This window comes from Lactuca sativa, chromosome 9 (assembly GCF_002870075.4).
Source record: "Lactuca sativa cultivar Salinas chromosome 9, Lsat_Salinas_v11, whole genome shotgun sequence".
In the NCBI taxonomy this organism is placed as follows: domain Eukaryota; kingdom Viridiplantae; phylum Streptophyta; class Magnoliopsida; order Asterales; family Asteraceae; genus Lactuca; species Lactuca sativa.
Window position 1 is genome coordinate 182,548,104 of NC_056631.2, and position 25,808 is coordinate 182,573,911.

The 25,808-nt window shown below is 35.9% G+C and overlaps 1 protein-coding gene across 1 annotated transcript; it reads left to right on the forward strand.

Annotated features, from left to right (window-relative positions):
- The first annotated feature begins 6,836 nt into the window (after positions 1-6,836).
- Positions 6,837-9,759, forward strand: LOC111898959 (uncharacterized). Its single transcript, XM_023894840.3, has 7 exons — positions 6,837-7,737; positions 7,886-8,125; positions 8,214-8,303; positions 8,379-8,528; positions 8,611-8,735; positions 9,311-9,440; positions 9,526-9,759. The coding sequence occupies exons 1-7, from the start codon at positions 7,171-7,173 to the stop codon at positions 9,655-9,657; spliced, it is 1,434 nt and encodes a 477-aa protein (XP_023750608.1). The 5' UTR covers positions 6,837-7,170; the 3' UTR covers positions 9,658-9,759.
- The last annotated feature ends 16,049 nt before the right edge of the window (positions 9,760-25,808 follow it).

A 25,808-nucleotide genomic window follows, 5' to 3' on the forward strand; every position in this document is an offset into this window, starting at 1 on the left:
GCCGCTCCAGGCCTCGCATGGCTTCAAGCCCCGCTCGGATACAAATATGTTCCACTTAGGCATCGCCTGTCACTGGGCCTCGCCCGCTAACATATAATATCACATAAACATATCACATCACATAAGCTAAACATATACTAACGGATCCTGTCCTAAGGCCTCGCCTATCCTGGGCCTCGCCCTTGTCCTGCTACTGATGAGTCATGGAACCCCGTCCATGCTCCTACTGATAGTGAGATACGGGCCCAGCCCACACTCACTCTTTCCCTAACTTGGGCCTCGCCCCTGATCTGCTGCTAATGAGATGTGGAACACGATCCACACTCTGCTATTGGTGAGATACGGGACCTCGCCCACACTCACCTCCCTACCAGGCACATACAGGTATCACACAGACAACAAGTATAAACTATCATATAAACCATTCCTTAGGCACCCGCCCGCTATCATTGGACCTCTTCCTGAATATCATTCTAGCATACTGTGCCTAGGGCTAACCCTCGGGTCTTCTACTCATAACTACATAGGCCGGCATTGTGGCCTTAGACCCATTCACACAAAGGGAAACTCACCTGCACTTGCTGAACTTGCTGATAACCCCTCTAGCTGTTGCCCGACAACTCTCTGAACTCCTACTCTACTAGCTCCCCGAGCTACCAATATCAAAGCAACACTTAGTCTAACTGTCCCCCGAATGTCAACTAAGTCAACTCTGGTCAAAGTCAAAGTCCTGGTCAAAGTCAACCTTCCAGGTCAACCCAACTCGCCGAGTCTGCCTTCTGACTCGCCGAGTTCATATGCTCAGAGTCCTTCCATTCGCGACTCGACTCGCCGAGTCAGTCCATGACTCGCCGAGTCCACCGATTTCCGAGTCCTGACCTGTCCAATTCACCGAGTCTCCACTTGACTCACTGATTCGAGTCTCAACTCGAAGGGTTTGGGGTTTCGCGACTTGACTCGCCGAGTCCAAGGCAATCTTCAACAGACTCGCCGAGTTGTTCTTCCAACTCGTCGAGTTCCTGCCCAACTTCATCCAACTCGCCGAGTCCACCCACGTGACTCGCCGAGTCGCTCCTGTTCTGAATCCATTCAGTGGCTTTTCGAGCCATGCAGGGGCTCCAAATCATAGATCCATACTTCTAAAGCTCAATCCTCACGTAAAGTTGCAAACTTTACGTATAACTAAAGAGATTTAGGCTCAAAACACACTAGGGCTAGGTTTTAGGACAAAAGGGCTTCACCAACTACTTAATATCTGATGCTTTATGACATATTGGACCATCCCAACACTAGATCTGAAGTGGCAACCACATATCTTAGCCCCAAGCCCGAATTGGGTCTCAAACAACCATAAAACCCCAAATCTCATAACAAAAATAGATCTAGATGCAAAGGAGGGAAGATAGCAGCTTATTACCTCCAAGATGAACACAAACTGAAGTAGATCTCGGATCTACACCTCCCCTTTGAAGCAACCCTCTTGATCTTCAAGTTCCTTTCAAAGGTTCCTTCCTCCAAAGCTATTTCTCTCAAATGATGGAAGCTCACACAAAATCTAGGGTTTACAGGCTCTCTAGGATGATATGGAGGCTGAGGAAGGGACATAACACCCTTTATATAGGATACAACTCCCAGGATTAGGGTTTTCCTTGTTCAGACCAGACTCGCCGAGTCCCCTTAGCCGACTCGCCGAGTCGGTCACTTACTCCTCGACTCGGATCCCGCTCGGACTCGCCGGGTTCCTCCTTGGACTTGACGAGTCGGCCCTTAAACTTAGGGTTACTTTCCTTTCTTGGTCTTCCTTATTTTGGGTGTTACACAAATCCCAATCGCTAAAGTGCTCACTTTTAAAACACATTCAAGATGCCAAGAACAATCGCCAACATCCATCTTCCACTGCAAGAACAAACCCAAAACCATATATCTAGGTTTTACTGAAGACGATGAATTTCTATTTAGCCTTTTTTTAAACTGAACCAGATCATCAATCATCATTAAAATCAACAATTAACATCAAGAACGAAGATAGATTGCAAAAACAATTTCAAAGCCCCAATGCGCAAAAACAAGAAGCGGATAATCAGTAGAATCGAATAACTAAGAATCAAAACCAGAAACTGTGAACACAAATCAAAATACTTGAAGAAACGATTACACTACCAGAAAAAAGAATCAATTATAGAACCTAAAATCAGTTTTCCGTGGTTCGGATTTGGAGATAAGAGCTTGGACGTTGACAAAGGTTGTTATTTGGCATCTTAGACTCAATTTGTAACCTTCCTTGATGATTGACAACACGATCTTGAACGTGGTCTTGGTATCAGAACTCTCTTGGCTGATCCTCCATTTTCAATGTCACATGGAGCATTGGTACAGTAATACATACTTAATTGATATTCTTCTAGGGTGAATTCATTTTCCTTGTCTTCGTTTTTCCCTCCATTAATTGTAATGGATCTCGATTCAATTTGGTGGGTGAATAGAGGTGTCAAGTGTTAGTTTTTGGGGTTTAGGGTTACCGAGAAGACGGCCAATGTTCAACAGCAATTTCCACATAAGCCCAAGTCGTAGCCCTAGCCCTTGCCCTTTTCCTAGATTAAAACCTGTTATAGTGGGTTAAGTGACTTTTTTAACAGGTTAAACAAGAGTTCATTCCCTTAATGTACAAAAAAAAAGTTGGATGACCTTTTTAAACAAACACGATAAATTCGATGGGCTAATATGACATTTACCCTTATTTTAAACATAGACTTTTAATTGAAAAAAACAAACAAACCATGTTATCCTTATCAAAATTTCTAGTGGATTTAGAATTATCTCGTCATGAGACATCTTATGTTACCGAAAACGAAGTTTTTTATATAAAGGTTATCAGAACATTGAACGAGTTTAAACCATAAATCTGATGCTACCTACGTGAATAATAGCCTCATCCACCTTATTACCATTCCCATCCCCTAAACTTTGTCATTTTAACTATTAATCGTAGTCGTTGGTGTAATACAAAATACCTTAAATCCATTTATCAAATGAACAGTAAGGAAGTGTCAAATTCATGGAGCTTATGGTTAGCACGGTAACTCCAATATTGAAAACATAATCTGTCATTAGAAATTTATAATTAATCGTAAGAAATCTGTGGATTTTAATTAAAAAATGAGTTTTTAATAAATAAGAAAACAATAATCACTTCTAGTGTCAGGTTTGAATTCTATAAACCGTACGACGTTTTTCGCTTTGTGTTAGGAAATTATCAGAAAAGTCTCAATATTTTTGGAAAAATTTTACTTTAGTCCCACAAAAAATTTGAACAGAAAAGTCTCAGTTATTTGATTTTACACGATAGTATATCATATATTGTTAAAAGAAGAAAATGACTATTTTGTTAATTTGAGCCAAAATGAAATAATCGGGACTTTTATGTTAAAAAATATTGGACTAAATTGAAACGTTTCCGAAACTATTGAGATTTTTTTACAATTTCCCTTTTATGTCTATGATCAAAACTATGTGTGTCTTTGTCACATCCAAAAATTTTACGCCAAATTTAAACTTTTTCAATCATAAATAAAACCAAACAGTATTTGTTTACAAAATGTTTTCAAATCATTATTCATCAGAGTGTCCCAATAACTAGATCAAAAGGATGAGGAGCGGTACGGTCTCGCCTTCGCTTTGCCATGATCTCCTGAAGTACCTGAAATAATAAACTGAAAATTGTAAACCCGGGGGCTTAGTGAGCCACCCCCAAAATACTAATACCACCCTGATAACATCATATCAGTAACAGACAATCAATAACATGCATATTGGGCCATCGGCCTGACTGGACCGCCCTGCAGGGCCTACAGTCTATCTGATCCTATCCCGAGCCTTCGGCATGACTGGACCGCCACGTGGGCCTACAGTCTCCCTGGACCACTCATAGGGTATGTTGTCCTTCAGCATAAAGCAAGACCGCCTCAACCCAACCAACAAGCAAATAACCAAGTGCGCATAACTATCATATACTGGCATATAAAAACATCCAACATATCTACCTCACTGATTATCAATCACAGAAATCTCTCGTAACTAGAGCACCGACCTAGCAGGTCACTAACATACCAATCCCTACGGATTATAAGAGCACAATATACTGTCTATCCTGATTCCGATCTAACAGATCATATCCACATGTAGCATACCATAACAATAACAACTAAAGGGTCGGCCTTGGTGCCGTAGACCTTATTGATATAGTGAGGATAACTCACCTTGCAGATGTCGACTCGGTAGATGAACTCAAACTCTCAGATCACTGTCAAAAACTCCACCGCCTATTACCATAATATAATTATACCCATAAGTTCCCAACCTTTCAAGGTACCCCAAAAGCCAACTAATCAAACCCTAGTCAAAATCAAAGTCATCAGTCAATGTCAACGATCCATGTTGACCCTAACTCGCCGAGTACCCTCGGCTACTTGCCGAGTTCCTTGAAGTACTAGCCTACTCGTCGAGTTCCTTTGTTTTATGATTGAACTCTAAGGCCACTCGTCGAGTTTCCTTCTTGCAACTTGACGGTTACACATGCATACATAAATTGGGGAAACCTCAACCGACTTGACGAGTTGTTCATACAACTCGTCGAGTTCTATGACAATCTTTATCGGACTCGCCGAGTTGTTCATCCAACTCGTCGGGTCCAGGATTATCTTCATATGACTCGCCGAGTCGACCTTGCAACTCGCCGAGTTCCTCCAGTCCTTAAGCCATACAGACTCTTTTAAGCCATGTAGTGGCTCCAACTTACAGATCCAAGCTTTTAAGGCATGCATTTCACGTAAAGTTGCAAACTTTACGTGCATGCATGGCTAAAAAGGCTCTTAATGTCAATTCCAAGCTCACAATGGGGGTTTCATACTCAAGGAGGCTTCATACATGATCAAGCTCAAAGATTTATGACTCTAGAACCCAAGGAGGGTCCAGATCTGAAGTTACAACTTCGGATCTAGCTCACATCCCACACTATCATCTCAATCAAACCATAAAAACCCTAAATCTCAACCAAATGAGGTCTAGAAGGAAAATAAAGTAAAGGTGACGACTTGATACCTCCAAATGATGCTAACTGAGGTAGATTTCTGATTCCCACGCCTTCCTTGCTCCTTGACTCTTGCCCTCCAAGTTCTTCCTTTCCAAAAACCTCCTTTCCAAAGCTTAAGACACACAAGGATGAAGTACCACACAAATTAGGGTTTTCTGAGCTCTCAAGGACTATAAAGAGGCCAAAGGAGGCTTATGCTTCCTTAAATAGGGTGCAAAACCCCCGGCTCTAGGGTTTCTTCTGCCAGCTCCTATTCGTCGAGTTCTTCATGGACTCGACGAGTAGGCCACTAAACACCCATTGGGCCGTGAACACTTTTAACTGCACACACCACATGTACCGAAAACCCAATTGCCTAGAAAAGCAAAGTATAAACCATATTTTAGACCCAACAACCCCCTCCCCCCATTGGTTTATAACTTTCTTTTCTAAATGACCCAACAAACTCCCTTTAAAAAGTAGCTGACTTTTCTTGTCAATCTGCAGTTGGAGCTTGACTTCAACGTTAACCTTTAAATTCTTTACAGCTTCAAGATGAACTTGATGAATCTTCAATAAAAGACTTCATCTTGAGCAGTTGGACATTTATTTAAAATTTGACTCCTCTACTTGGAATCAGCCACTCCCTTAGAACTTCAAGATTTTCACTATATGTCCACAATTCATAGCGACGACACACTAAGATTTCCGACTTGTAGTTACAATCCATGTCAATAGACATCCCAACCATAAAAGCTTCTCAAGGTAAAATCCTAATATTAAATAATCGAACAGGTCCTATAATCGCTCAACTTATTGAACCAGACCTACTGTTGAAGGAAGAACTCCATAACTAACTTGAATGGTTACAGAACCGATATCAGATTGACTACTTCCAGCCCTGCTGGCGTGACTTGCCGAAATTGGATTCTGCATGGATAAGAAGCTCGTCCAGAAAACTGGTCAACGTTGCTCCAACACTCTAACCATGGGTCCAAAAATATCCATTGCCCCACACTCAAAGAAAGATTGATGCATCTACAGCACCATCAACTGATACCACTCGACAATCTCCGAACAATCTCAACCATTGAACAAAACCCGTGAGAAAGTGCATCCACCACACCCTGAAGTAGATTGAGCATGAGCACGCCTGACCACGGATGGCTGGGATAGTGTGCATGATGGACTTTTGTGGCTACGTAGACCACGAGCTCGCTCGTTGTGTATATACTGTACAACCTTAGTGGTGGGTATAGCGAGATAGATTATGACCGTAAAAAGGATTTCTCAATGTTTGAGAGTGTTTCGATCGTGTTTGGTTTGAAGTGTGAAAGCCATAAAACGCTTATTAGCCATGTAAAAAGATGAATGAATTAAACATCATTCCTTATTTTTTTGAATTGATTTCTCTTATTTTCCATGTAGGAATGTAGGATGCTGACGCCGAATTTGACACAAACCGAATGAACTCCATGTGACATTTACACTAACCAAATAAATACAATTGAAAATGTTTGGAGTCTAATTTAGCTCGTTTTAAACTTTGAAAACAATTAATGTTTGGGGTCTAATTTAGCTCGTTTTAAACTTTGAAAACGAAATAATTGTTTGCCCAAAACTTTGACCAAATCTATCTTAAATAATATCTGCTCTATCAAAATTATAGCACACATCTATATTTATTTATTCTGATTCTGATTTTGTTGATTTTAATAAATGTCAAAAAAGAAAAGGAAAATAATAAAATGCACCACACGAAGATGATGAGAAGAAGAGTGCCTCAAAAGTCACTTCGTTCGATTGAAACTTCAAAACATTTTTCCCAATTCATCAAACAAACAAAACCCATCACCACACACAACGACAACGACCACGCACTCTCCTTTCTGTTCTCTTATCTTCCCAATTTCCACGATACCCTAGAACTCAAGAATCTTTCCCTACCCAATTTCTTACTAATTCACTTTAAATCGGATCGAGAAAACCCATTCAAAACCCTAAATTCAACAGCTTTTAAGTTCTTGACTTGTTGGAGTCATGTGGGACGAGTTCACCAATTGAAAAAGGTTTGAGTTCCGATTGTTACTCAAGTTGGAAAGATGTCTGTTGAGAGATCATTTGAAGCATGGGAAGAGGTACAGCGTCACGGATTAGATTTAGCTGATAGATTAACACAAGGGTTTACAGGTTTGATTCAATCTCACATCACCCCTCCATCATTCACATGGCCAAACGCTCACCCACCCAAGCTGTTTGATGTCGAGTTCCCTACTCAGAATTTCGTTACAAGAGATCTAGGGCTTGTAATTGAGAAAACCAGTTATGGAATTAATGGGGTTTCTGCGATTTTTGATATTGGGAATAGGTTAGGTCAAGCTGGGGTGGACTTTGGGGCAAATTTAAACGGCGTTGTTCAGCAGTTCTTCAGGAGGTTGCCGGTGCCATTCCGGCATGAGGAAGATACGGTGGTGTTAAGGGTGGATACCGGCGTTCAAAGAACTGCTGATTTGGGGGTTAATATGCAGGTTCATGAGGATCTTGGTGCGTTGACGAAAAGGTTTAAAGATTTTGGGTTCAACGAAACTGAAAAAGTGAAAGACGAGTCTGATGAAGATGAGGTTTCTGGATTTAACTTGAAGCTTGCTCGATTTTCAGGCAAATCTCAGGTATATTATGTAGCCAATGTTGATAGTTTACTAGATTAAGCATATCGGTTATTAAAATTTAAACCAAACACCTCACGGAATGGAATCTCACATTCCAATTCCTTCAAACACCTCCGGAATGGAATTCATACAATTGGTTTATTTACAGGGAATACTCAACATCTCATCAACATTTGATAGTCGAACACATGATGTGGAGAGTTCTTTGGTTGCAAGGGGAGATTTTTGGAGGGTAGAAGCGTCACATGGACGTGCCACGTCAGCAAACGAGAATCCATCTCTATTTCTTGTCCAGCTTGGACCTGTACTTTTTGTTCGTGATTCTACTCTTCTTTTACCTGTTCATTTGTCAAAACAACATTTGCTTTGGTATGGTTATGATAGAAAGGTATATTCTATTCGCCAATTGTTTTTATAACATTTTGGTTTTCTATAAAAGTTAATTCGATAATTTTACTTTTTTTTTTGTTTATTAGAATGGAATGCACTCACTTTGCCCAGCTGTGTGGTCGAAACATAGAAGGTGGCTTTTGATGTCCATGATTTGCCTCAATCCTTTGGCGTGTGTAAGTACAAAACTACCCTTGTGTTTGTTCTTTCGGTTATAACCGATATTTATATAATTAAAATTTTCTTCGCAGTCATTTATGGATTTACAGTTTCCAAATGGTCAACTAACGTATGTGGCTGGTGAAGGCGTATCTACAAGTGCTTTTTTACCACTTTTTGGTGGTCTTCTTCAAGCTCAAGGTCAATATCCAGGAGAAATGAGGTTCAGTTTCTCATGCAAGGTCATTTCTTCTTCTTCTTCTTCTTGTAATTCTACTTTCTTTTTTATTATCAAAATTGGAAATTGAAATTTATTTTCTGTAGAATAATTGGGGAACGCGAATTACACCAATGGTACAATGGCCGGAAAGATCGTTTACAATGGGATTCGAACAAGCTTTAGCTTGGAAAAGATCTGGTCTCATGGTTAGACCAACTATCCAACTCAGGTAAAACAACAAAGGGCATTTATGTCTTTTCCACAGACGTGAGATCTACAACAACTCCTTGTTCCACTTTGTTTCAAGGAGACAAAAGTTTGTTACAATTTTTGTCTCATTTACATCGGTCGCCTTGTCCCATCTTTCTGGATGGGACCTTTTGATGACCGACACAGTTTTTGTCTCATTGACGTCAATTACTTTTCTAGATGGGACAAAAAGTTACAGTTTTTGTCCCATCAACATGCATCGGTGACAATTTGTCAATTGTCACTGACAGTTTTTGTCTCATTGACGTCAATTACTTTTTTGGATGGGACAAAAAGTTACGGTTTTTGTCCCATCAACATGTGTCAGTGACAATATGGCAATTGTCACTAACATATTTTGTCTCATTGACGTCAATTACTTTTTTGGATGGGACAAAAAGTTACGGTTTTTGTCCCATCAACATGTGTCGGTGACAATTGTCAATTATCACCGACACAGGTTGATTGACAACCACCTTGTTGTCAGTATAATATTTATTTATTTAAATGAGAAATAAATTTGTTTTAAGATGTAAATTTATTTATGTCGGTTAGCTTACACCCAACTGTTGGTGGGAGCAATCCGGGAGTGAAGGCGGAAGTTGTGCATTCGGTGAACGAGAATTTGAATCTCATTGGTGGTTGTTCCTTAGCATCACATCCCTCAGCATTTGCATCACTCTCTGTATGTTTCTTGTTACTTTATATCCACAAAAAAGAAATACATAAAATATCAATTTAGCCACTTAATTAATTTATGTAATTTTTAGGTAGGAAGATCGAAGTGGAATGGGAATGTTGGAAGATCAGGGATAGTGTTAAAAGTTGAAACGCCTCTAGGAAATGGAAGTGTTGCTCAACCTTCGTTTTCTGTTCAGTTAAATAGCGGCATAGAATTTTGATCCATGTATGTCGATATAAATCTTTCTTTTTTTGAAAAACACACGTATCTTTAATGTATATATATGATTCGTGTGAATGAATTCTTCTCCACTTTTCTTTTCTTTTAGTTGTTATTATTCCGTGATGTTGAATATAAGTGTTTTCTTGTTTTAAAAACCGTTAACCTAACCCTAAGATGTAGACAAATAAATCACAATCATAGTTTAAAAAAAAGATGTCGACTCAATTTGTACTAGAGCTTGCAACATGAGATGAGAGATAAGAAGAATGAATTTGAAAAACAAATATACCTTCTTACTTAAAGGGTGTTACTACAACTCCATGAAGTTGACAATAGTCGCAAATTGACAACCATGAAAGCTTACATCCGAGGAATCCAACCACAATTGCGATCTGTAAATCTCATATTATAACATTTGTATATAAAAAACTTATTAAAAATATACAAAAATCAATGCATATTTGATATATAGAAACACTTTATCCAAAGATTCAACAAAACTAATTTTCTTTTAACTATTTATATTTGAATCACAAATCTAATTAAACACATGAATGTTTTTTGTGAGCGAAACTTAAACTTACCTGTATACTATTAATATACTATTAATATAGATTATTAATAATTATAAGTTAAAAAGCTCTTGAGTTTGAGTATTAATGGGAGTTTCAAATGAATATAAACTTAGACATATATTATACTCTTTAATAATTAATAATTATCACTTGTGGAAGTATATTGATAATCTTTGAAAGTACTTTCCCTAAATCGAATTTTGAATATCATAGTTTGTTTTTTATTACAAACAAACAATTGTTCATCCAAAAGGACCAAAACAGCCATATTTTGCAAAAAAAGATACGCTTTTACTCAAAAGTGTCAAAATAGAGACTTTCTCTTGGATTACCTTTTGGTCCTTTTTCCAATTTATCCAAAATCGCCCACCCTTACAAGTTACAAATTATAACACAATTTTTTTACATCAACGTGAAAAAAAATAACATATATCAGTTCAAAAAGTTTAATTTGTTTTAAGAAATAATGTTAACAGATTAATGTAAAAATGTCATTTTGCAATGCAAACATCAGATAAAAAATATTGATACATAAAAAACTCGATAATAAATGTAACTAGGGTTTTGTAAGCTTAAACTTGATTCGATGTATGTATCGAGTTTATTTAATATGTTAACATATACTCACATGATATAGAAGTTGACTAATTTGCAATCCAGAAACAAATATCATAATTTTTTATAGAAAAAATTGAGGAGAAATTAAATATCCTTTTATATTTTGTTTATACTTTTCTTTCAATCTATTTAAGATGATGACAAGTGTCATTTAATTTAATTTAAATTTGATTGAGATGATAAATTTGTATACTTATCATAATTTTAAATAGATAGGAAGAAAAATATAAATAAAATATAAAAAAATATTTAATTTCTCATAGATATTTTATATTAGAAAAAATGAAAAACCGAAGAAACTGATAAATATTAAAGTATGGAAGCCATAAAAAAGGAAACCCAGGGAATATTTTATCACACGACGTGCATAAAAAGTTGTAACATTGGTCAACAACAAAGCATCTAACAAAATCTATAATCCATGTGACTTCATTATCATATGATAATATACTAGATCCTGTCTTGATGCCATTCTATCTTCCTTTTAATTTCAAGAAAAAGGCTGGACTGTGTTTTTAGGCACTATAAGTTTTACTTTGTAATGAACAAATTATATGCTAAATTATTTGTTGACAAAATTAAAAAAATGATCTATATGTTTTCTGAAAAGTGTTAAGGTTAGTTCATAACAACACTTATGTTTTAAAAAACTGGCATAATCGTCATTTTCTCCCTTTCCGTCTCATTGTGGGGAAAATTACACTTGATGGTAATTAACTTTTGCGTTTGTACTCATTTGGTCCTTTTTTTTTGTATTCAATATATTATTGAACTTGTTGTTTGTGTTCACCATAACCCTTTTGACCAGCTTTTGACCTGTGATAGCCGGTCAAAGGGTTATGGTAAACACAAACAACAAGTTCGATAGTATATTGAGTACAAAAAAAGGAAAGGGACCAAATGAGAACAAACTCAACAGTTGGTTACCCTCCTAAGTCATTTTCCCCGAAAAGTTAAATGAAATTAAAGTTGCAAAATTATCAAAGATTGCAACCTTCTTTGGCTATAACGTATATGAAGAGCGTTTCAGAAGGGTAACTTCGTTAAAACTTGGTCTATGTTATGTTTAGTGTGGTTAGCTGTCAACACCTCTCTTCAAAAGGATATGATTGTGTATGCGATGTATATTTATCAACATAAACATTTACCTCAAAGTATATTATGGTGATGTGTCTGCAAAAGCAGCATTATATTGTACATATTGATATTGTATCTCATCCCATGAATTCGATCTTAAAGTTAAGTAAACTCAAAAATCACAGCACTTGTGATTCCACTCGTTTGTAGTTTTGTCTAGAATCCATGATACGATAAATCATTCGATTAGAAATGTAATTGTAGTCATGAAATGCGCCTGCTTAGTCAAGATTCCCCTAATAAATATTCAAGTGCATTACAAAGTTGTACATGTATGAATAGTTTTCTTTCGTGGGTTATATTTTGAAGAGAAGCAATAATGAATCTCATAAAGTCATTAATATCAGTAGGAGATGACGTGGAATTTGCTGTAAATGAGTAAAAGGAAAATGACTCAGGAGGGTAACCAACTTTGAGTTTGTTCTCATTTGGTCCCTTTCCTTTTTTTGTACTCAATATACCATCGAACTTGTTGTTTGTGCTCACTATAACCCTTTGACCGGCTATCACATGTCAAAAGCCGGTCAAAAGGGTTATGGTGAACACAAACAACAAGTTCGATGGTATATTGAATACAAAAAAAGGAAAGGGACCAAATGAGTACAAACGCAAAAGTTAATTACCCTCAAGAGTCATTTTCCCCTCATTGTGACCATTTTCTCGCCAAACATGCACCTCACATGAGGGAAATATTGTATTTTTATTTGTTACCGTCATTTATATCATTAATTAAAATTAGACTTGACATAAATAGTCCATAAGCTAATTGTGAGCATCCCTTCACAAAAACCCATTAATAATCTCCTAAACCTGCAACTCGAAAAAAAAACACAAACCTTTACAATGGTAGGGTTTGTGAAACAAAAATGGTTTTGAGATTGTGGAAAGTTTGTTCTCTCTCTCAACACACATTGATGTAAAAAAAACTATTCGTTTGTGTGTGTATTAGGTTTATACGAAAGGAATAGACAACTACTTGATGTCGATGATTCATCATAGTGGAATGTTCACAAAGTTTCCTGATAGACGTTACCTTGTTGACATAGTCGACTAAGTGGAGTTCATTGACATTGATGTCTTCTCAAATCATGAGCTACACACAATGCTTCAAGAATTGGGGTATACAAATAGCCAAACAATGTATTATCATTTTGTTATATCTGAAGTGACTTTGGACTATGGCCTGCTACCTCTTAAAAATGACCTAGATTTCCTCAAATTAGCTAGATATGTTCCCAATAATAAAGAAAATTGGGTGAGATTATGGAAAGTTTGTTCTCTCTCAACACACATTGATGTAAAAAAAACTATTTGTTTGTGTGTATTGATGGGTTTTGGTCATAAGACATCTTATGTGCTCATACAAACCCTAATGCTTGGATCTAGGTTTCTATATTGTACATGCAAGTTATCCAAGACTATAAACCCTAATTCTAGCATTCAAATAATCATATTAACATGAGAATAGGTTTATAATGTTACCTTGATTGTTATGTAGCAATAACAATCCCAAATCTCCTTGTATTGACTTTGGAAGGCTTAGAGTCACAAGTGTCACTCCTCTAATGGCTCACAAACACCATAAGCAAGAGGATGAAGAGGAAAGAGGATGGAGGCTACCAAAACCGTGTGAAAACCCTAGCAAGAAGCTTAGCCACGTTTTTGGTCCTTAAAGGATCTATATATAGTGAGGCAATTAGGGTTATCTAACATGGAAACCCTAATTTGGATGCTTAAGCCCTAAGCAACCCATGGAGCCCTTTCCATAAGGCCTTGGACGATTTCATATGGGGTTCCCCCATAGAATTCGTCCACCTTATGATATAAGGCAATCCATGGCCCAAATTGCAATTATCTTATAATTACAATTCCAGTCCCTTAATTTTAATTAATCTCTTTTAGTCACAAAACTAATTATCAATTAATTATTGACTAATATTAATTAAACAATATGATTTCTCTTTTAATATATTATTCCCATAATATATTAATAAATCATATTTAATCCTTTCTCTCCATAATTCATCCTATCAAGTTGCTTTGGTGAAGGCAACCCAAAAGGACCATGCACCATCGGGTCAAGTACATACCAAAATAGTTATGGACTTAGACACTAATCCAACAGTCTCCTACTTGGATAAGTCTAACAACTATTTTGCGTATGACTTCAGATCCTGATCTGCAATCGTAGCTTTCCAAAGCCGCTGTCAACTCTGATCCTATCAGATACGCGTGTCCTTAGATAAGGGATCATATATTCCTCCATTCTATATATCATATGAGATATGATTTTAAATCATTCTCTTTGTACTATATCTCGATTTCCCGATTTATGACGACTGACTAATTGAACAAATCAAATTAGCCCTAGCCCGGCCGAGCATTTACGTTTGTCATCACAAAATCATCGAGGGGCCCAAAGATATCACTTTTATCCTACTTTGGATAAAAGGAACGGATAAACTTTGATACAATGCTTGCTTGCACTCGCTCACCGAATCACACACAACAATATGTTTTATAACACCAAGTTACTGGTGCGTTTACATATTATCAATATGCAACCGATTTGCAAGATACAACTCACACATCTCAGTTTCAAGAATATAAGATGTTATCGTCTCACCAATCACTCGTGATACAATTCATGGAGTGATCCAAGTGAGCGTGGGTTTAATCCAATGCTCAAATTCTCATTCATAAGCATTCATGAACGTTGCAGCAAACATTTGCTTATGTCTAATACCTTATAGACAATCCACACACCAATTCATGACAGTCTTCATTCATATCTACTTCCAACATATGAACGACTGTGGCCCGTTCGAATAATTCGATTATTCTTAATAAATTCAATTATTCTGGAAGTCAAAACATGCAAATGTGAAACACAAGAATAATACTAATCCCATATGGCCTCAAACCTTTGAGTATAAATAAAACTCCTTTTATTTATCACCATATCGATTACTCATTATTTTTCGTTTCGGGTAATCAACTTCTTACTTGAATTATTACACTTGTCCCATGCTCTTAGCATGCACACAATGTTTACCTATGGTTCTTACTTTTGTGAAATAGATCAAATTGAACACATTTCCAATCATTCTCATTTCACAACTCCAAATCCTTTTTCATAAGTGTGAGAATATCAAATTCTTGTCACTTATAGAATATGCTAGATTCTAACATTTTATGCAACTATCCTTTCGTAATGCCACTGCACCAAAGTCACGAAGACTATTGCCAATGATATTACAAAGTCCTCTATCGGAGATTGTTACAAGACAATTCCATAGATATGATGTCTATCACTCAAAGTACATTCCTTTGAACATCCTTTTGTGTAAAAGTTTCTAATCTAGTCATAGATTTTCAATATTCAATTCCCAATATGGACACGCTTCCATATTTTCCATGTGACAACTCATTCTTAATATAATCTTATCTATTCGTAATGATGTCGATATGGTCCATCCAATACGGAAACATTTCCATATTTTCCAATACTATACTTCCAATTACTCACAAGCGACCAATCCTCGTCGAACTTTGGATTGGCCTTCGATAGTTGTTTAATTATTTTAGTCAAAACCGATTCTAGTCCTTTTTCCCTCTAAATGCGCTAGACATTTGGAAAATTTTAGAATGGTCAAACATTAAAGCATTTGCAATCGATCCTATACCCGAAGTGTATGGGACACGACGCATAATGTTTTATTTGCTATGTTCTCAAAATTCGAATTGTGAAGAGGAATGCCGTAATCATAATCGAAATTTTAAGAACACACTATGTACCTTTGACTAAATTTATTAACATTTTTCAACCTAAGCCTTTAGATTTGAAATGAAGCATAATATCCTCTCCCTTAATTATAGCAAAACAACTTTACAACCCTTACGACTTTGCAAGGTATAACTCTTGTTTTCTATAATTAATATTGCCATTTTGCAATACGTGCCTTAATAATCATACAATCATAACATTTATGCTCCCACTATCATGATGATTATTATAACATAACACTTATGCTCCCACTAGCTTCGACATGTATTCATAAACATCTTGATTTCCAGAAAAACAATACTTATTGAATTTCTTAAGTCCATGTTTTTAATACTTAGTGCTTTGATAATCTTTTATCAATGCTTCTTGAACTTATACACCTTTGCCTTAGATAGTTCATATGTGTGTCTAAACAATTAATACTAATTGTCAAACCTCACAATTCAAATCATGGAAAGGGATACCGTAACCATAATCGAATTCGAGAATGCAATTTTACAATCACTATCTTCTAAAAATCTTTCTTAGTGAAAGCATTTCCTCACAATCATTTTCATGAAGGAGGAAATCTTATGACACTTAGACTTAAACGGTTTATTTGTTCCTATCCATGTGAATTTGTTAAAACAAAGTTTATGACAAATTCAAACTCATATGGATCGAACTTTCTTAATCTCGATTTCTTGCCTTATGGTAGCACAGCTGCCCACCATGTCTTCCTAGTAGTTAAGCAGCTCACTTTTTCTTATCAATGTACTTTTCATTGATCAAGGTCCTTGCCTTTTATGCATTCAAATGAGAACTCATAGGACTCACATGCATAATTAACTCGACTGGATTGGCACAGAAACAAAATAATGTCAACACGATAGGTTGTAAACCTCAACTCGTGTGCTAGTGATGATTGATAAGGTTTATTTGATTTGTTCTTGAAACCTTTCAAGACCAATAAGACTCCCACTGACTCCTTGACATATAAGATTCTCTCGTCAATAATCATTTCTTGACAAACAAATATTCAAGAGTTAGTGTATCTTTTATTAAAACAAAACACTTCATAAATTTGGTCCTAGTTGGTCTATGTCTTATCCAAGACATCACAACTTTCCACAATTGATGAATGTTATAAACCTTACTTTTTCACTCGATGTCACAATCTTAACTTTAAGACTTGTTATTGGAACGAAGTATGATTGACTTCTTGATTTAACCATTTCTTCAATTCTTGATTCCTCTTCTTAGACATACAATTGTACTAAGACTCACTTAGAGGATCAATTAAGACCTATCATAAAGCATAAAAGGTACTCTCCCATCTTCTTAGAATGGAGAAACTTTTATCTTTCTGCCTACTTGATTCTTCTTATTCGTTCTACTATTGATTTAAACCTTTTCAATCAATTCAGAATTACACTTAATCTTATAAGTATAATCATATTTACTAAACCTTTAGTAAATCATGACGAATATCATTGTTACTTTTATGGTGGACTTGATTAGCACGCAAATTCGTGTGCTCGATCTCCTAGTCCTTCACTTGACACTTTGTCAATGAATTAGTCTTATTTACAAATATGAAATTTCTCATTCATCGTGCAACCAAGTTGCATGATTCCAAGTTTCCGTCCAATTGAAACTTGGGCGATGAGAAACTCTCCCTATTTGGTAAATCTTCTACATTTCCATAAACAACATAATAAGAACCAAATCCATTATAGAAACATTTTAACATCAATTTTTCATACACGCCATTGCAAGGATAAATAAATAAAATTTAAAATCAAATTTTATTTTATTACGGAAAAATTTGTCCTTACAATGCAATTCATTGAAAAACTTATGTTAATACATCTTTCTTAGCAATCTAACTCTAACTCTAAGTAGTAGCTTAAGAATCTAATCTTCAAGAAATGTGATCGAAATCCATTCCTTCATGGTTAGATTCTGGTCGCTTCTTCCTTTAAGCTCCCTTTCTTTTCTTTGATTCTACAAAACATCAATTGTAATCTTATCACATTATGTATTAAGAATCTAGAATGAAGCTTAAAAGAGTTAGTCAATGGATTTTACCTATATTAGAGCCATACGTTTCGACTCTCCCATCTCTTAGATCTCTTAGGTAAATGGGGCAGCTTCATTTCCAATGCCCTTTCTCTTGGCAATAAAAGCAAATTGACTCTTTTGGAACATGACATGGAACTTCTTCAGACATTGCCTTTCTCTTTTGATCAAACTTTTCGATCATAGCATTTCTTTCGTTGCCATTGTCTATATCCATAGAGGTCTCAAAGGCAGATTCACCAATCAACTTTGCTTTTCTATTGCGCCAAACCATTTCTGATTCAGCAGCAATAAGCATATAGGTGAGATCTATAAGGGTCACGTCGCGGTTCATCATATAGTACTCTCTTACAAACTCACTATATGAGTTAGGAAGTGATTGAAGAACCCAATCAACAGCCATTTCCTCATAGACAACGGATCCCAACATTCTTAAATTATCAATGTGTGACTTCATCCCTAGGACGTGTGCACACACCGACTTTCTTTCTTTATGTTTACTTGCCAAAAGGGCTTGAGTGAGTTTGAACTTTTCAAGCCTTCGAACTTGTGGGTTAGGGAGAATAATTGGAAGAGGTGGAGGAAGTGAAGCATGATCTCTTGTTCCTCGATCGAATCGTGGAATATCATCTTCATGTGGAATGCTTGTTCCACGGGATTTGAGAAGACCATAGTTGTCAAACTTTGACATCTACAAAATGGGAGAAAACGAATTCAAGTTAGTTGATTGATTGAGTCCTTAGTAAAACACCCAAATGAAATACTAAGGCCAGGACCCAACACAATATTCTACAACTCGGGAGAGGGATGCCGTAACCCTTATTGCAAAATATTTGAAGGTAAGTGAATGACGATTCACTAATTTCCACCATGAAAAACGAAAAAAAAAGAAAATTAAGTTTTAAATCTATGAAAACTCCTAGATCCTTTGAGATTCATTGAACTTTCAATGGCATGTTTAAATCTCGATATGCCCCTCTTGTTTGTGACTGGGATGCCGAGGATCACAAAGCGGGTGTGAATAACCATGCAAACTTACATGGTGACCTCACATGTTACAGTCACCTATTCGATGTCTCGGTAAACCACACACGCTCCACTGAACTATGACAAACAGTGAGTCACTCTTTGCTACCTTTGCTTAGAACCATTTAGTGTGCCGGTAAACCACACACGCTCCACTAACGTCTTCGCAAGGGCACAAAGTGTAATTTTATGGAATTGCATCAATTCACTTTTGCCTAAGTAACTAAGATTGGGAATTTTAGGAAAACATTTAGTTACTTTAATAATTCATTATACTTATAACGGAAGGTTTCGTCCTATCCTACCCGTTCGGCTAACGACCCTCCACTAGTCAACAGTGCGGTGGGTAAGAGTGGATACTCATTCAATCGCCATTTTATAGGCAATTTCCTTAGACACCCCTTACAGACCAGCTTCGTGAATGAGGCATACTAACGGTAAGACTGACTTTTACTCATACATATATATAATGTTAGACTTTTAATGTTATATATAGTAGAGGGTGTATTTTATACTTTCAAAATACTAGGTGGTCAAATTTAACAATTATACTTTTAATTCAATTAAATTGTAAACCAAAACTTTTATGGATTTATTAAACCTCTTTTAATTATACACTTTAATTAATTAATAAAACCATAAGGGTGTGATTTGAACTTTTTCAAAACTATACTAGAGTTTTAGAATTTAACATTCCTAATTAAACTTTTAATCAACTTTTAAATTCCAAAACTTGAGGGCAAGTTTTGAAACATTTCAACACATTAGGGTTTTGAATTTAAATATACATCAAAATTAAACCATTTAATCAAAATTTAAATTCCAAAACTTGAGGGCAAGTTTTGAAACCTTTTTTCAAAACATTAGGGTTTTAACTATTTAAATTTTAAAACAACAAAACTTTTGGGTTCAAATTTAAACTATAAAACCTAAAGAGGAAAATATGAAACTTTTCATAACAACAAGGATCAAATAACAAATAATCTAAATTAACATTTAATTACATAATTATCCATATTTGATTTATTTAATGATTTCTTGCAAAACAATTTATCAAATTTAGTCAAAATAATTAATCAATTATCACATAAGGAAACAATTATCTTATTAATTGATAAATATCTTCAATTAGATCAAGAATATAGTCAAATATATCATAAAATCGGATTTATATTGATCTAACATGATAAGGTAACTATCCCAAAGCAAAAACAGCAAGAAATCCCGAGGATATCCCCATTTGACGAGTTAACTCGTCGAGTCAAGCCTGGACTCGTCGAGTCACCTTGGACTCGGCGAGTCCAGCCTCCAGAAACCCAAAAAATGAATTTTCCAGATATGCAATGCATCAATACAATTGAAACCAAGCTAGGCTCTGATACCATTGATGGGTTTTGGTCATAAGACATCCTATGTGCTCATACAAACCCTAATGCTTGGATCTAGGTTTCTCTATTGTACATGAAAGTTATCCAAGACTATAAACCCTAATTCTAGCATCAAATAATCATATTAACATGAGAATAGGTTTATAATGTTACCTTGATTGTTATGTAGCAATAACAATCCCAAATCTCCTTGTATTGACTTTGGAAGGCTTAGAGTCACAAGTGTCACTCCTCTAATGGCTCACAAACACCATAAGCAAGAGGATGAAGAGGAAAGAGGATGGAGGCTACCAAAACCATGTGAAAACCCTAGCAAGAAGCTTAGCCATGTTTTTGGTCCTTAAAGGATCTATATATAGTGAGGCAATTAGGGTTATCTAACATGGAAACCCTAATTTGGATGCTTAAGCCCTAAGCAACCCATGGAGCCCTTTCCATAAGGCCTTGGACGATTTCATATGGGCTTCCCCCATAGAATTCGTCCACCTTATGATATAAGGCAATCCATGGCCCAAATTGCAATTATCTTATAATTACAATTCCAGTCCCTTAAGTTTAATTAATCTCTTTTAGTCACAAAACTAATTATCAATTAATTATTGACTAATATTAATTAAACAATATGATTTCTCTTTTAATATATTATTCCCATAATATATTAATATATCATATTTAATCCTTTCTCTCCATAATTCATCCTATCAAGTTGCTTTGGTGAAGGCAACCCAAAAGGACCATGCACCATCGGGTCATGTACATACCAAAATAGTTATGGACTTAGACACTAATCCAACATGTATTAGGTTTATACGAAAGGAATAGACAACTACTTCATGTCGATGATTCATCATAGTGGAATGTTCACAAAGTTTCCTCATGGATGTTACCTTGTTGACATAGTCGACTAAGTGGATTTCGTTGACATTGATGTCTTCTCAAATCATGAGTTACATGCATGGGCGGAACCACATGAGAGTCAGGGTGGCCCTAGGCCCACCCTCAAATTCTTTTTTTTCTTATATATTGTTTACTGCTTAATATATATCAATATGTGCAATTGCTAACATAAAAATCCTTTAGCTCAGCTAGCAGAGGCAGTTGTCCACTTCCAAAGATATCTAGGTTCGAACCTATTTGACTTCAAATTTTTGAACATCCGATGCATTTAATTTTACCACTTCTTTTAAATCATAACTCCAAGTTACACTTTAACCACTTATTTATTCTCTCATTTTCACAATTTAAACTATCTCTAACTTTTTTAACAAATCAATTTTACAAATCTATATATTATGCCCCTCAATTTTTATAAAATTTTATTTTTCTTATTATTTTTATTTTAGTTACTTTTTAAGTTTTCTCATGTTACAATTCACTCCTTTAAATTTATTTTTATTACATAAAAAAAGGTACATTTAGAGGGGCTCAATTTTAGTTTTCGTTCGGGGTCCTCAAAATCGACGGACCGGCCTTATATATATATATATATATATATATATATATATATATATATATATATATATATATATATATATATATATGTGTGTGTGTGTGTGTGTGTGTGTGTCTGTGTGTGTGTGTGTGTGTTTTCAAACAAATTTATGAGGAACACCCTAAAAAAAATTATGGCTCCGCCCCTGGCTACACGCAATGCTTCAAGAGTTGGGGTATACAAATAGCCAAACAAGGTATTATCATTTTGTTATATCTGAACTGACTTTGGACTCTGGCCAACCGACGGAACAACTTGTAACATCCATAAAATTTCATATAAATTTAAACTTCTTCAAACCAACCGAAACCATAATTGTTTACATTGTAGTTTCAAAACATGTTTAACATCAATGTTTTTCCCAAAATTACAAAACATAATATGAGGAGGTGAACGATCAAACATTCGCCTTCCCATGATCATTTAACGTACCTGAAACATAACCTAAAACTGTAAGCCCAACACTTAGTGAGTTTCCCCAAAATACCACCACAACACATAATTATAGATATTACGGAAATAACATGCATACTAAACCTTCAGAATGACTAGACCGCCGCACCGGACCTTCAACCTGTCTGGACCGTTCTCTAAGCCTTCGGCCTGACTGGTCCGCCTCACAGGCCTTCAGTCTATCCAGGCCGCCTTGATTCTGTTAGCCTTTTGCATACAACATGACCGCCTTAACCCAACCAACCATCACACATTTACATATAACATAATCAAACATAACTAACATATATAGGCAGTCATACAGGTCTAGCAGATCACTATAGCATAACACATCCTATCTACCGGGATGACAATCTAACAGATCACAACAACATAGCAAGCATACAATAAACCATGATAACAATTCAAAGGGCCAGCATTGGTGTCTTCGACCCGAGAGTACAGTGAGGATAACTCACCTCGCAAACTGAGTATAACTGATGAGGCCCGACTCCGAATCTCAGCTCTCTACACGATACTTACTTCCATCAAATGGACAATTTCCATAAGAATTCCAAAATACCCAAAATACCCTCAAGGTCAAACTTAGTCAAAGTCAAAGTCAACGGCCAAAGTTAACAGTCCATGTTGACCCAACAGACTGTGCTTACTAGCAAACACGCTGTGTTTCGATAACATCCAGACGATCGGGAAAACCCCAGCCAACACATCGTGTTGGCTTGCAAACACGTTGTATTTGCCCGAGTTCAAGCAACTTAAAGCATTCAACTGTTTTCTACGATTCCAGGGACTCCAAGGCTCAGATCTTGACCCAAATGCTATCAAGAAGGATAAAGTTTCCAACTTTATCCTTTGGAACTACTCCAAGGGTCCCAAAACCTAACCACAGTGATTGAAGGTTCAAAGGTTTAACCAAGAAGCACTAAATCCTTGAAGTCTGAAACCCAAGATTTCCAAAAATGACATAGATTTCCTCAAATTAGCTAGGTATGTTCCCAATAATAAAGAAAATTGGGTGGATACAGAACATGGGTAAACAAGGGTTCACACCTACTTCGATGACTCTTTTGAAAGCATTGATAGAAGAGTTAGACGATAAGCTAGAGCCATCCTATAAACTTAATAAGAAAGATGTTAGGTCTCATAATCATAAGTTGGATTTAAATGTCCGTTATTCTCAAACTTACACTAAAACACAATATATTTGTATAACAATTTTACCTTATGGATCTAGATCCAAGTCCAATAAAATGATGATTATTGATGAGGTCACAATAGGAGATAATGGTGATAATCTGGTAGTTACCAATAAATACGTTCGATTTGTTAAAATAACCAAGATCCTATTGTTAACGATGTGGATGATTCTTTTGTTAACAATGTATAATAATTACTAAATTAAAAAAAATCCAAATTAATTTGGTAAAAGATAAATTAATATGGATGAATAAATTAACAAATTTACTATATAGTTGAAAGTTGAAAAGTTTAATCAATTAAATACATTACTTATAAAAATTAGATTTAATATATAAAAATAATTATTTATATTGAGTCACATCCTTTATTTTTCTAATAAATTCTTCAAGAGTTCATGCTGTCATTTTATAATTTTCCAAAATACCAGTTTAACTATAAATAATAAAATATAATATCTATGTAACTAATTATACATACCATTTTATTTTTCAAAATATTAAACACCCAAATATATGAATAATAATTTATCTTTAAATGAAAAACAAATCACATGATAATAAAATATAAAAGCTTGTGTTATATGGATTCATATACTATCATGATTGATCATTTAAGAATACAAAAAATTTCAAATAAAAATCCAAATCATCAACTAATTAGATAAGCTTGGGTTTGAGTTACAAAATAAGCATAAAATATAATAAAATTAATTTCTTCATTATAAAGTTTAATAAGAAAAAATAGTTTATTATAATTTTATGTAGAAATTTGAAGACTTATGAGAGTTTAAACTTTCATTAGATACATAAATACATTTTTCCAAGTAAAAACCTGCAAAAATCCACTTTTATGAATTTTAAGTTGTGCAAAAGTTTTGTATGAAATTATTGTGGTTTTAGGCTCTTAATATAGAATTATCTACATGTGGTAGGTCGCAAATGAATTTTTAAGTCACTTTGACTACGAAATTGTATAATTTGATTATGAAGTTCAGACATTTAATAAGAATTGTAACGATATAAATTTTCAAAATAATTTTTCATTTTCAAAACATACATTTACTCATAAATTAATGTCAAAACATATTGTATCAAATGTTATTCTCACAAAACATCTCCCCAGAATCTCAAACATAAACTCCAATGCGTGTGTGTACGAATCATGCCGACGCCTTCCCGCGCTCATCACTAGTACCTGAAACACATAACACAACAACTGTAAGCATAAATGCTTAGTGAGTTCCCCAAAATACCGCATACAACATATACGCCACTCGAGGCTATAATGCGACCTTCCGGTCGATGTGTCTCAGCGGGACCCTCCAGTCCCGTAGCTCGTTGGACCCTCTGGTCCGGTTATAGCTCATTGGGCCCTTCGGTCCGGTCTATAACATCATACAACATACATATAACACATAGCACATAATCTCATACATAACACATAAGACCCTCTGGTCCACACAATATACCACTCTAGGTAACGTATAGTGAGAAGACTCACCTCGGTGTCTCGGTAAGTATCTGTCTCGGTAGAAATGTGATCTAGCCTCCGCCTAATCACATAAAGTAAATACTCTCATAAATACAACTATACTCAACCCTAAAAGTCAAGAAGGTCAACGGTCAAACTTTGACCCGACTCGTCGAGTGCACTAGGGCGACTCGACGAGTCTACACGTGTCCACTGACTCTCTTAGACCCTCTTTGGCACGTCGAGTACTTCCCCTGACTCGATGAGTTCCACCTGGCATGAATCGCGGGGCCACCCCGACTCAACTCGCCGAGTCTCAAGAACAACTCGGCGAGTTCCACTTGAACTCAGTCCCCCCTGACTCTCCCTGACTCACCGAGTTATTCCCCAACTCCGCAAGTCCACTCTCTGAGTGATTTACGGGCAACCTTGTGACAATAGTCAAAATCGGGTCAAGTCTAAGCCGGTCAAGGTCAACAAGTCAAACCGGTCAACTCGATTAAAACCTTGTATGATAGGGTTTATATGATGTAATTACTGTATAACTCGCTATTCTAATGAGAAAACACCACTTGGAAAGTTCATGCGTTTAAATTTCCTTAGCATTAGTGCTAAACAATGAACAAAAACAATAATACAATGTTGCATACTCATAGGGAGTGCGTAAGACCCTAGATCATGGCACAACGGGGTCTAAAGACCTTGCATTGCGAAGCCGAACACTATCATTCATCACACCCGAAGACACTCTTAATCGTTTTCACTCTAGCTCCAAGTATGAGAAACCTCTCCCACATATCTCTAATTATGTGAAACCTCTCCCACATATCTCTAAGTATGTGAAACCTCTCCCATATATCTCTAAGTATGTGAAACCTCTCCCATATATCTCTAATTATGTGAAACCTCTCCCACATATCTCTAAGTATGTGAAACCTCTCC